This window comes from Magnusiomyces paraingens, assembly GCF_902498895.1.
Source record: "Magnusiomyces paraingens strain CBS 517.90 genome assembly, contig: contig4, whole genome shotgun sequence".
NCBI lineage: Eukaryota > Fungi > Ascomycota > Dipodascomycetes > Dipodascales > Dipodascaceae > Magnusiomyces > Magnusiomyces paraingens.
Genome location: NW_022474070.1, coordinates 606180 through 617286, shown reverse-complemented (window position 1 = coordinate 617286; position 11107 = coordinate 606180). Strand labels below are relative to the sequence as shown.

Below are 11107 nucleotides of genomic sequence, written 5' to 3'. Positions count from 1 at the left end.
AAAGTTTCCAACAGGCCGCTTGTTTTCATTGTTTACATCACATATTCAAGAAAGAAAGAAAAACAACACACAACATGGATCCTCCAGATCAAGCACAGGCTTCTGAGCTCCGTGAACTGCGGATGGAGTTGCTGGGCGCTGTTCAACAGCTTTCTGCGCGATGCTTGTATCATGCATCTAAATGGTAAGTACATCAACCATTCTCTGTTATTTGACTTACTGAAATGTCTTTTTTTCACTAGGGTGGCTGAGGCCTTAAACTCTCTCAACTTACCGCCTGATTTAGACGACAATGGGAAACCTGTGTACGCTGCATCGCCTTTGCCGCCTGGTCCTGCCATGACTGATAAGGAGATTTTGGCCAAGACGTTTTTTGACAGCCATGAATATGATCGATGTGCATACGTGCTGCGAGATGCCCAATCACCCACAGGTCTCTTTTTGAAGCTATACTCGAGATATATTGTAAGTGTTGATAATCGGGAATATGATTTAGAATTCTAACAGTTAAGTTAGTCTGGAGAAAAGAAGAAGGAAGAAGAACATGAAGGAATTTTAAGCCCCAAGGACGGAAACAGTCCCAACCGCCAGATTGTGACCATCGTCAAGGAGCTCGACGAATACTTCCAGACACATGAGGAAGATGCTTACTTGTTATATTTACATGGAGTTGCATTGATTCACCAGAAAAATGAAAGGGAGGCGTTACAGCGGCTGGTACGCTCGGTAACGCTGATGCCATATAATTGGAGTGCATGGCAAGAAATTTACACTTGCTTGGAAAGCGTTGGCCGTCTCCACGAACTGATACCATCATTACCTCGTCATTTGATGACTCGAATTTTCACTGTATATGCTCACCAAGAGTTCTTCCAGCACGACGAGATTGACGTTGAGGAAATAAACGATATTTTGGGATTCATGCCTGGGTTCCATTTCCTTATGACACAAAAGGCAATGATTCATTACCATGGACTCGAGTACGAAGAATCAGAACAAGAGTTTGAACAAGTATTGCGTGCGGATCCGCACCGTTTGGACGATATGGACACATACTCCAACATTTTGTACGTGATGGAGCGGCGCCCTAAACTCGCGTTTTTGGCCCAACTGGCATCGCTCACTGACAAGTTTCGACCAGAAACGTGCTGCATTGTGGCCAACTATTACTCACTAAAATCTGAGCATGAGAAGGCAATTACTTATTACCAGCGTGCTTTGACTCTTAACCGCAACTGCTTGTCGGCCTGGACACTTATGGGCCACGAGTTTGTGGAACTTAAGAATACCCATGCGGCTATTGAGAGTTATCGACATGCTATTGATGTCAACAAGAAGGATTTCCGAGCCTGGTACGGGTTAGGCCAAGCGTACGAAGTTCTTGACATGAATTATTACTCACTGTATTATTATCAACGTGCTGCTGCAATCAAGTGAGTTAACAAATAAAACGAAAAGCATGTTAACTTTTTCATTGTACTAACTGAAATTTATAGACCTATGGATGCTCGTATGTGGCAAGCGTTAGGCAATTGCTTTGAACGGTTAGGAAAGAATGCTGAGGCGATCATGACTTACCGGCGCGCGTTGAGTTTGTCTGAATTGCACGACCCCACAATTCTTCTGCGGCTGGCACTAATTGAAGAGAAAAATGGCGACAAGGAGCGCGCGGCGGACTACATGCGGCAGTGCTTACTAGGTCCAGCAGCAGCAGCTGCGGCGGAGGCCTCTGTGACCCAAAACGAGGATGCAAATGGGGATACCAGGGGCGAAGAGCATGCCGAGGGTGGCGAAGGATCTGCTGAGCAACAATCTCAGGCGCAACAACAACATCAACAACAACAACAACAACAACAACAACAGCAGCAGCAGCAGCAGCAGCAGCAGCAGGAATTTGACTATGAAGGTCTTGCGGTGGACGAGAAGAACGTTGCACGGTTATGGCTGGCACGGTACGAGATGAGTCGCGAAAACTGGAGGCTGGCAAATGAATATGCTCGCGGGTTCCAGCATGGAACCCCATCAGAACTTGCAGAGGCGCGATCTATTGTCAAGGATACAGATAGTCGGTTGTTTGGAGCTTCAGCAGAATCATCTGCTGGACCTACTGGTAATGGCAGCGGTGGCACAAGGAGTAGTGGGGGAATTGGCAGTGCTAACCATAGGGGTGCTGGAGGATACAGTGGAGGCAGTAGCGGAAGTCGGTCGTCAAACCAGCGAGCATCTGGGGCTGGTTTGTGGGAATAGGCTTGGCATATGCGTATAGCAAATGGAATATAAAAATAATAGAAAGTATCAGTGTTTATTTACAAATCATCTTTTGAAGGAATTTTTTTTAAAAGAGAAATTATTGGATTTAAAAGGATTTTCTATTCATAAAATCATTAGAAAAAAGGAGACATTACATGGCCAGAGGATCAGCTTCATCTGGATTACTGCGCATATCGCACGCTGATGGTATAGCTGCAAGACTGACACCGTGTTGGGTCAGCACACTGCGGAGCCGGTTATTTGAGTCTATCATATGTAACAAGTACTCGTAGACAACGTTGAGCACTACGCTCTTTGACTTGGATGCTGCAGATGCAGATGAGCCTGCAAGTTTTGGGACCAGCGAACACATTTCCTGGAACTGGGATTTAATGAGGTCGCGCCGCCGTTTTTCAGAGTAAATGTGGTTGATGCGCTTTTGATCCTCGGACAAGTTCTCGCGTTTTGGTCGTGAGAAGGATGGATTGGAGGATACAGAGGATGAACGAGACGAGTTTTTGGCAGTGTTGCTGGATTTTGGTGCAACTGCTTTTTTTTTTTTCTTGATATTGTCCTGGGTTTGCGACGATGGCGGCAGTAAGGTTGACGGCATGGTTTCTAGTTGATGAGGATTTGTGTTTACATTAGAAATCATGCTGGTAGTGCCGTTAGACACAGAAAGGGGGATATGTCGAGATGCTGATGGTGATGATGATGATGATGTTAATGAAGAAGATAATGGACCTGCTGCATTTTCTGCCGACCGAATCAATGTAGCCACGGCTGGCCTCTTGCTAGGCGGGGTATTTATCGACCCATCAGTAGTAATATGCCCATCAAGTTCAGTTTCCTCGAGTTTCCGTTTACCAGAATTAGCATCAACAGCGAATTTTGCTGCCGCATGAGAAGAAAGTTTGACGAGGGTATCAAGAGCAAGCGAGAGCTCATCACTGGAGGTAAATGGGCTTGCTGCATGGCCACTTCCTGTTTGTGGAACTGAATTGGAGTCATTTTTAATTAATGGAAGCGGTTCTGGGCCTTGAATCGGGGGGAGGACAGCAGCAGCAGCAGCAGAAGATGGTGATGGATGAGATTCATCGGCGGCTGGGCCATCGAAAACAGCAGTACGTGAACGAATTGTAGAAGAAAGAGAAAGGTCCGGGTCGAACTTGCCTTGCTGGAAACTTGGATCTGTTCCAAACCTTAGAGAAGATTTTGTAGGTTGAGACTGTTGTGGTAATGTTTGTAACGGTTGTATTTGGTTTAGGGGCTGTAAAGTTTGTTGCTGTTGCTGTTGATGTTGTTGCTGCTGTTTTTGTTGATGTTGCAAGTGCAAAGTTTGTTGGTGATTATGCTGATTTAAAGGTTGGGTTGGAGAAAGCGAGGGTTGCTGAGGAGGTGAAGGATGAAAAAGAGGTTTAACAGGGCCAGTGCTGAAATTCATGAGAGAGGTATCGATTTTTGGGTCAAAGAGGAAGTCTGGATCACCGTTGAGTTTGTCAAAGAACTGAGCAATCATAAGCGACTCATGCTCATTGAGCAGGGGTGCTGCTGAATCAGGCTGGGGCTGAATTAGATTAAAAGGATCCGAACCCAGCGGCGGCGTAATTTCAGGTATTGTAGAAGAGCTGTGAGACATGATGGAAACATTGATGGGAGGGTCTGGTAAGGGAGCAGATGAAGTTTGTTCTGGATGTTTTTGAAGAGAATTTGTAGCCGAGAGAAATTGAGGAGAAACTAGAGCCGAGAGCATTGGGGTTGTACTTGGGCGGAGAGGTGCCGAGGATGATGATGATGATGATGATGATGACGATGAAGAGGAAGAAGAGGAGGATTCTGAGAGAGATGAAAGATGTGGTATTGGACCTGGCACTGATATATGTTCTTGGTCATTTCCATCTTCTAGGAAAACAGATGGAGGGTTTGGGAATAGAGCAGAGGGTGGAATATCGAGAGGGATATGAGAAAAAGCTGTATGAAAGTCTTCAGAGAAATCAAAATCCTGCAGAGCCTCTCGTCTGAGGCTTGCGTCCATGATGAAAATGAAGAAGAAAAAGAAAAAAAAAGAGGGGATTAATTTAATATATAATTTGGAGAGTGTTTAGTTGACTGTAAGTGTTGCTATTTTATTTTAAAGCTGAAAGGTAGGTCCTAGTTGGTGATGTCAAGATTTGGTGGAGAGCTAAGAAAAAAAAAATTAGAAAAAAAAAGTGAATGTGACAATTAAAAGTGGGGACGTGGGGAGTTAAGGCTAATAAAATGTAAACCCTTAAAAAATAATATTTAGTACTTAACTTTTAAAAATAATCACTTAACACTTAAGAAATAGTATATAAAACTTAAAATTTAAAGGACTTACGTAATGGTCTCCATTTTTTTTTTGTTGACTTCCCCCATAGACTTTGGTCCAACCCTCGCTTAAACAAAAACCCACAAAGGTCTTTTGTTAAATGAAATAGACAGTTGAAAAAAAAAAAAAAAAAAAAAAAAACCCTCAATTATTTTGAACGAGGTTTTTTTTTTTTTTTTTTAAAATTTATTTGTCAACTTTCCTTGGATAATATCATTACCATCAAAGTAATTTGTAAGCATAAAAAGTTAAAGGAATTATCATCATTAATGATCACCTCCTCGACCAAAGAATTTCATAGAAAAAAATTTTGGAACAAGGAATGCTAATTATAATAATTATATAATCCCAACATGTCATGGAACGACGGACATAATTACTATAGTAAAAATTTAGTATTTTGATGAAATGAAATGAAATGAAATGGTAGTGGTGATGATTAATCAAAAGTTTGGTTAAACTGTGCGGCGCTTTTTGGTGATAGTTTTGATACAGTAGGCAGCAGTAGCAGTAAAATAAAATGGACTTAACATCAGCCAACGAGTCCTTAGACTTTCAAAGAATTTATCCGTAAACCAGTTCTACCATATTTCATTAGGCAAATACTCAAAGCTACTTTTTGGTTCTTATGGGAAAAACTTTTCCCCACCATCTCGGCTCGTTCAAATACCGGGCGTCGCTGCCACATAACATGCTTTAAAAAACTATAAAAGGCAAGACAAAAGCCATCTTCCAAGCTAAAATTTTCCTCTATTCTTTCTTTTCTTCTTCTTCCAATTCAAACCTATATCTTAAAAGCTGTATTTCTTCTTCTTCTTTTTCTTTAACTAAATCCTTGTCAATTCTATTCACAATGTCTGTCAAGTCAAGCGCTGCTGTTTTTGTCCACACAGGAGACCCTCAACAAGTCATCCAAGTCGAGTCCGCCACTCTGCCAGCACCAGCTGCCGACGAGATCTTGCTCAAGAACCTGGCTGCCACCTTGAATCCCAGTGATGTCGGCACTGTCTGGGGCACTTACGCCACAATCCCTCCCCGCAGCACTCTCTACACCTCAGAACCCTCGGCCATCATTGGTAACGAGGCCATTTTCGAAGTTGTCTCAGTGGGCAAGGACGTGACCAGCTTTAAGCCCGGTGACTGGGCCTTCCCCAGCGCCAAGACCTCTGGTACTTGGTGCACCCACATTGTGGGGAAAGCCATCCATTTCATGCCTGTTCCCAAAATCTCCGACCCTGTCCTCACCTCCCAAGCCTTTATTAACCCAACCACCGCCTACCAGCTGCTCAAGACCTACCTCGATCTCGAAAAGGATGACTGGGTTGTTCAGAATGGCGCCAATTCAGCTGTTGGCCGTGCCACTATCCAGCTTGCTCGTGAGTGGGGCATTAAGACCCTGAATATTATCCGTGAGCGTCCAGACGTTGAAGACCTTAAGAAAGAGCTTTTGGCTCTTGGTGCAACTGCTGTCGTCACTGATAAGGAGATTGCCGACCCTGATTTCGTCAAGACTGCTTTGCCCAAGATCACTGGCGGCGGCAACGTTCGCTTGGGTCTCGAGTGTGTTGGTGGTAAGTCTGCCCAGTATGTTGGCTCTGCTCTGTCGCATGGTGGCACTCTCGTCATCTACGGCTGCATGTCGATGACCTCGCCAGTTCTGCCTGCTTCTCTTTTCATCTTCAAAGACATTACTACCAAGGGCTACTGGCTTGCAACACGTCTTACCAGTAACCCCAAGCTCAAGGCGGAAGCTCTTTCTACCATTTTCGACCTCATCAAGAGTGGCAAATTAGAGCTCAATCCTGTCCAGAAGCACATCTTCAAGGTTAATGGAACTAAGGAGGAGCAACTCAAGGCTGTTAGAGAAGCTTTTACTGTGCAGAGCCGTGGCTTTTCCAACAAGAAGCAAGTCATTGTTTTTGAGTAATTGTGTATTCTAGTAATGTTTTAATGATATCATCCTGTGCTTATACTAAACTACCAAAATATCTTAAGTATTCTTGAATTAAACTGATCAAACACCGGGACCAAATTAATTTAATTGTAATATCACTGATCAAAACAATAGTGTCATCTTGGCTATCATCCCATTTGATATCCAATGTCATCTTTACTGTGCAAGACTGGTATTGATAAATTGTTTAAAAATATGTTAATTACTGATTTATCAACGTATCTTGAACTGAAAAAAAGGTGCTTCAAAAGGAAAAGGAGGCTTTTAGATCTCTGATATATAACAAAATAGACTTCTTTGCTAAAGTTGAAACCAATTGGCTTATCTGATCATGTCTTCAAAGATGAAAAGAAAAATCTTTCAATTGATGTCAGCTTGTGTGATCCGTTAACCCTTTAAACTATGCTATTAAGTCTACTTAAAGATTCGTTTTTTGTCTATTCGTTTTCTGCAAAAAATTAGCTTTAAATGTAATTGCGATTACCTTGTTTATAAAATTTATATATACTATACATCACGAGCCATGGCCAGAGGTAAGAACCCACGCTGGCCAGTGATACTCGGTCGCCGGGGCTTGCCACGTACAGCTGTAGCTATATCTGCTGGCTGGCGTAAACTGCTGCGGGAGCTGCTCCTGCTCCGGCTGGGGCTTTCGCTTCTATGGCTGCTGCGGTCACTTCCACTGCTGCTACCACTGCTACCACTGTCGCTGCTTGCACTGCTAGGTGACGAGTCCCCGTCAATGCTTAGCAGCATAAACGAACTGCTGCTACTTCTGCTGCCATTGACAGTCTGTCCGCTATTGCGTGCATTATGACCCACGGTCCCGTTAACCAGACTCGAGCCACTGCTGTGAGTAGCACCACCTACCGCGCTGGTGCCACCAAGAAGCATATTGTTCCACAAGACTGGGTTCTTGAACTGACGTCCTCCACGTGCACCACCAACACCGCTAGATCCGTAAGGAACCCCTAGACCATATAACGACGAATGTGTGGACGATACAGAGTCGCGGGGACCATGCCGTGGGGCATTATCTGCACCACCATTAGCACCGGCGGATGCCAAGAACGCAGCAGATTTCATACCAGGATACAATGCACCTCCACTTGCCACGCTAGTGATGCTGTTGGTGCGTCCGTTGCGCGTTCGGCCTCCAGTTGAGTTATTTTCGTCCCGAGCAATACGGCTTTGGAACTGAGAAATTGCTTGGGCATTGATATTACCTGACATCGTAGAGGTTTCAACTTCATTCTCAAACTCCTTGAATTCCAAGAGTCGCTGTACAAGACGTTCAAGCGACAATTGGAGAGCTTTGTTGTGGTTGCGAAGCGATTGAGCCTCAAACTCAAGATCGTTCATGCGCTTTTTAACTTCTGGTGCTGTGTCGGAAGTTAATGTATCATCATACTCATCGTCGGCACTTGCAAGAGAAATGCGGTCGAGCTCATCGGCTAGACTGTTGCCCGAGGGGACGACAACATGCGGCACAGTTTTAATTTTGTCTGTTGTCGAGGAAGAAGAAGAAGAAGAAGAGGAAGAGGAGGTACTTACGGCACGGGACCCTTCGCGTTGCGATGCATCATTGGTCACCGCGAACCCGCCAAGAATGGCCTTTTCGGCCAAAAGGTACTGGAACCCCTCGTTTTCCTCCATGAGCCGGCCCACGACATTCTTTTGCTGCTGAAGCTCGTTCTCAATATGGTCATGCCGCAGCGCATATTCGCGCGACACAAGTTCAGTTTGTTGATGGAGCTGTTCGAGCTCGCTTTTTAGCCGTTCTATTATCCGATCTTTATTGGGATGTGAAGAAGACGCTGGTACAGGTGTCGGTACAGCGGATGTTGATGCTGTCGCCGACGCTCCAGCAGCTCCAGCAGCTGCAGCTGCTGTGGTTGCCCCCTGACCACTCATTAAGTTGGCGAAGCCATTAATGGAGAAGATCTTATGGTGATGGCTACCACTAGTCGATGCAGCCGCTCCCTTAGCCGAATGATCAGACGATTCTTTGAGCTTTGCATTTTCTTCCTTGAGTTTTGCTATAGTTTTTTCAAACTGCTGCTCCTTATCAAGCCATTGCTGTTTTTCATTAACATTGGTGACTTGTTCTTGGGAAAGCTCGTTTTCTAAATCGCGCTTATTTTTTTTTAAATCTTTAAGCTGAGATTGTAGATTGCCAACTTCTTTTGCCATGTCCACAACGTCGTTTTCGAGCTGAGACTGAAGCTGCAAAGCATTTTCTAGCTTCTTGCGGGTTTCACGCAGTTGTCGGTCTAAGTTTTGATTTTCCATTTGCTCCAGCTCTAGATCCTGCCTCAGTTTTTCCGTGGCTGCGACATATGATCCGGACATTCCTAAGGATGTAGGGTAAGCAGAAGAGGCTGTGGGAGATGAGGCTGATGTTGACTGGATGGAAGGAGGCTGGCTAGTCGTTGCTGCCGCTGTGGCCATGTGCTGGTGAAACTGTTGATGATGTTGGAATTGCTGATGCATTTGCTGCTGCATTTGCATTTGCTGTTGTTGATGAAGGTATTGTTGATGTTGGTATTGTTGATGCGATTGCTGATGCTGCTGCTGTTGTTGATGCTGCTGTTGCTGAGAATAAGTGTCATTGTAGGACATGCCAGCATAGTTATGAGGAGCCAGATCGTCAAAGCCAGTTAGAGCTGATGGTGACGCAGAGATAGAAGAAAGAGATGAGATGGAGCGCTGGGGCCTTCCTCCAGAGACTCTTCGGGTAGCAGCTGGTGGGACTTGAGTGATTGCCGGAGCGTATGTGGCTACAGCATGGGCTTCTGATTCATAGTAGAGAGGGGAGGCCGTCTGTGTTACATGTTTAGTGGGGTAGGTGGGGGATGATGATGATGAATTAGGAGAGGATGATGCAGCAGCCGAAGATGGGGTTGATGGAGCATTTTGTTCGTTGGACTGCATTGTCCTGAATGAAAAGACTGGATGACGATGGTAGCGCTATATACTTTTGATTATAAAAGTGCACAAACCGTGTATGAAATGACAGCTTGTCTATTTGAAAAGGGTCAAAAGAAAAAAAAGATATAAGAAAGAGAAATATGAAAAAATATCAGATTGGTACAGACCAAGGGCAAAAAAAATAAAAAATAAAAAATAAATAAATAAAAATAAATAAATAAATAAATAAACAAAAAGAATAAAATAAAAAAAAGCGATGGTTGAGCCAGAAGTGCTAGTTTTGTTATTGCAACGTAGAATCTCTGGTTGGTAGAATCTGCTAGGTGGTGAAGTGTATATACCAGTTTATGGTAAGTGCTAGTAGTAATTGAGAGTATCCCCCTACTTTAGGAAACTCACGCAAAAAAAAAAAAGGAATACCGAGGCAACTGGCAGGAATGCAGATAAAGGTTAGTGAGGTATACTACTACACAGAAAAAGAAAACACCTACTATATACACTGGGGCAAAGGGTTTTGTAGAGAAAACGGGGGAGTGAGGAATGGATCTAGTCTGACGATTGGAATTCGACTGGAATGTTATTTGATCATATGGATTATTATTAACTGGGTGAAGGATGGAAACCAAAATTGAGGATATTTTATGGGGGGAAGATGAGAGTGATTTTGATGTTGTAATTTTGGTTATTTTATTATTGTTATTGTTATTTTAATATTAAATATAATTATTATTATTATTATTATAACAATAAAACCCTTTCTGAGCCTGTTTGTAATTAAGGCTAATTATGCTGTTAATAGTGGCGGAACTTTGTTTTAAAAGTCACTCAAACACACAAAGGCAAAAACAAAGCGTGGCAAAGGAGACACCTCGTCAGAACCACTGCCAAGCTCAGGCGAAGGGAGAAAAGAAGAGACAAGAGTGGGAAATAAAGTTGTAATTTAATTTGTAATTGTAATTGCAACAAGTGTCTGACTTAAGCTTAAGCTTTGGAATGCCATCACCATAAAAATGGGTTTGCAACCATCCAAACAAGATTTTCCAAATATTCAAACTATACTTTAAAAGAATATCGGCACTTCAAGAAAGGAGTTGAGCAATGTAGGGAAAGTTTCCAGGTGGTTTTTATAGCTTCTATTGTGATGGGTTAAGTTTAAAAAGTCGGATTTGCTGGCATTTGAATCATAAAGCTTTAAATTGCAATGCACAACCCAAACGACCTAATAACAATCTTGTAACTATTTAAAGTCTTAGACACTAAGTGATTAAAAAAGATATGGAACAAAAAAATCATTGAATGCTGACTAGCTGAATTGATCTTTTTCAAGCGAGTTTCTCGCATGCACAATTCTGAAATTGAGTTTAGAATCAGTCTCGGGAAATGGTGGTTCACTTCTAAACAGGTTAAAACCCAATAACTGTTTCTTTTTTGGCATTGAGAATCGAGTGCATCTATTTAATAGGAATTTCGTCTAAGCATATGTTCACTATACACTTTTAATTCTCTCTGTATTGAAGGCATTGACGAAAGTCATAAATTCCATCGTTATATTTTCATAAGCATAGCAAAAAAAGACTTAGCAATAGACTTAGCAATAGACTTAGAAAAGACTATAAAGACTT

At 43.0% G+C, this 11107-nt stretch overlaps 4 protein-coding genes across 4 annotated transcripts; 2 read left to right on the top strand and 2 right to left on the bottom strand.

Annotated features, from left to right (window-relative positions):
• Positions 1–74: 74 nt before the first annotated feature.
• Positions 75–2247, top strand: SAPINGB_P004983 (uncharacterized protein; the record flags this gene model as incomplete). Its single annotated transcript, XM_031999698.1, has 4 exons — positions 75–184; positions 243–465; positions 517–1433; positions 1497–2247. The coding sequence occupies 4 exons, from the start codon at positions 75–77 to the stop codon at positions 2245–2247; spliced, it is 2001 nt and encodes a 666-aa protein (XP_031855589.1).
• A 154-nt stretch (positions 2248–2401) lies between these two features.
• On the bottom strand, positions 2402–4285 carry SAPINGB_P004982 (uncharacterized protein; the record flags this gene model as incomplete). The annotated part of the gene is made up of 1 exon (XM_031999697.1): positions 2402–4285. One exon carries the CDS (start codon positions 4283–4285, stop codon positions 2402–2404), a length of 1884 nt encoding a protein of 627 aa, XP_031855588.1.
• Positions 4286–5453: 1168 nt separating this feature from the next.
• On the top strand, positions 5454–6527 carry SAPINGB_P004981 (uncharacterized protein; the record flags this gene model as incomplete). The annotated part of the gene is made up of 1 exon (XM_031999696.1): positions 5454–6527. One exon carries the CDS (start codon positions 5454–5456, stop codon positions 6525–6527), a length of 1074 nt encoding a protein of 357 aa, XP_031855587.1.
• A 534-nt stretch (positions 6528–7061) lies between these two features.
• SAPINGB_P004980 (uncharacterized protein) lies at positions 7062–9488 on the bottom strand (the record flags this gene model as incomplete). The annotated part of the gene is made up of 1 exon (XM_031999695.1): positions 7062–9488. One exon carries the CDS (start codon positions 9486–9488, stop codon positions 7062–7064), a length of 2427 nt encoding a protein of 808 aa, XP_031855586.1.
• Positions 9489–11107: the final 1619 nt, after the last annotated feature.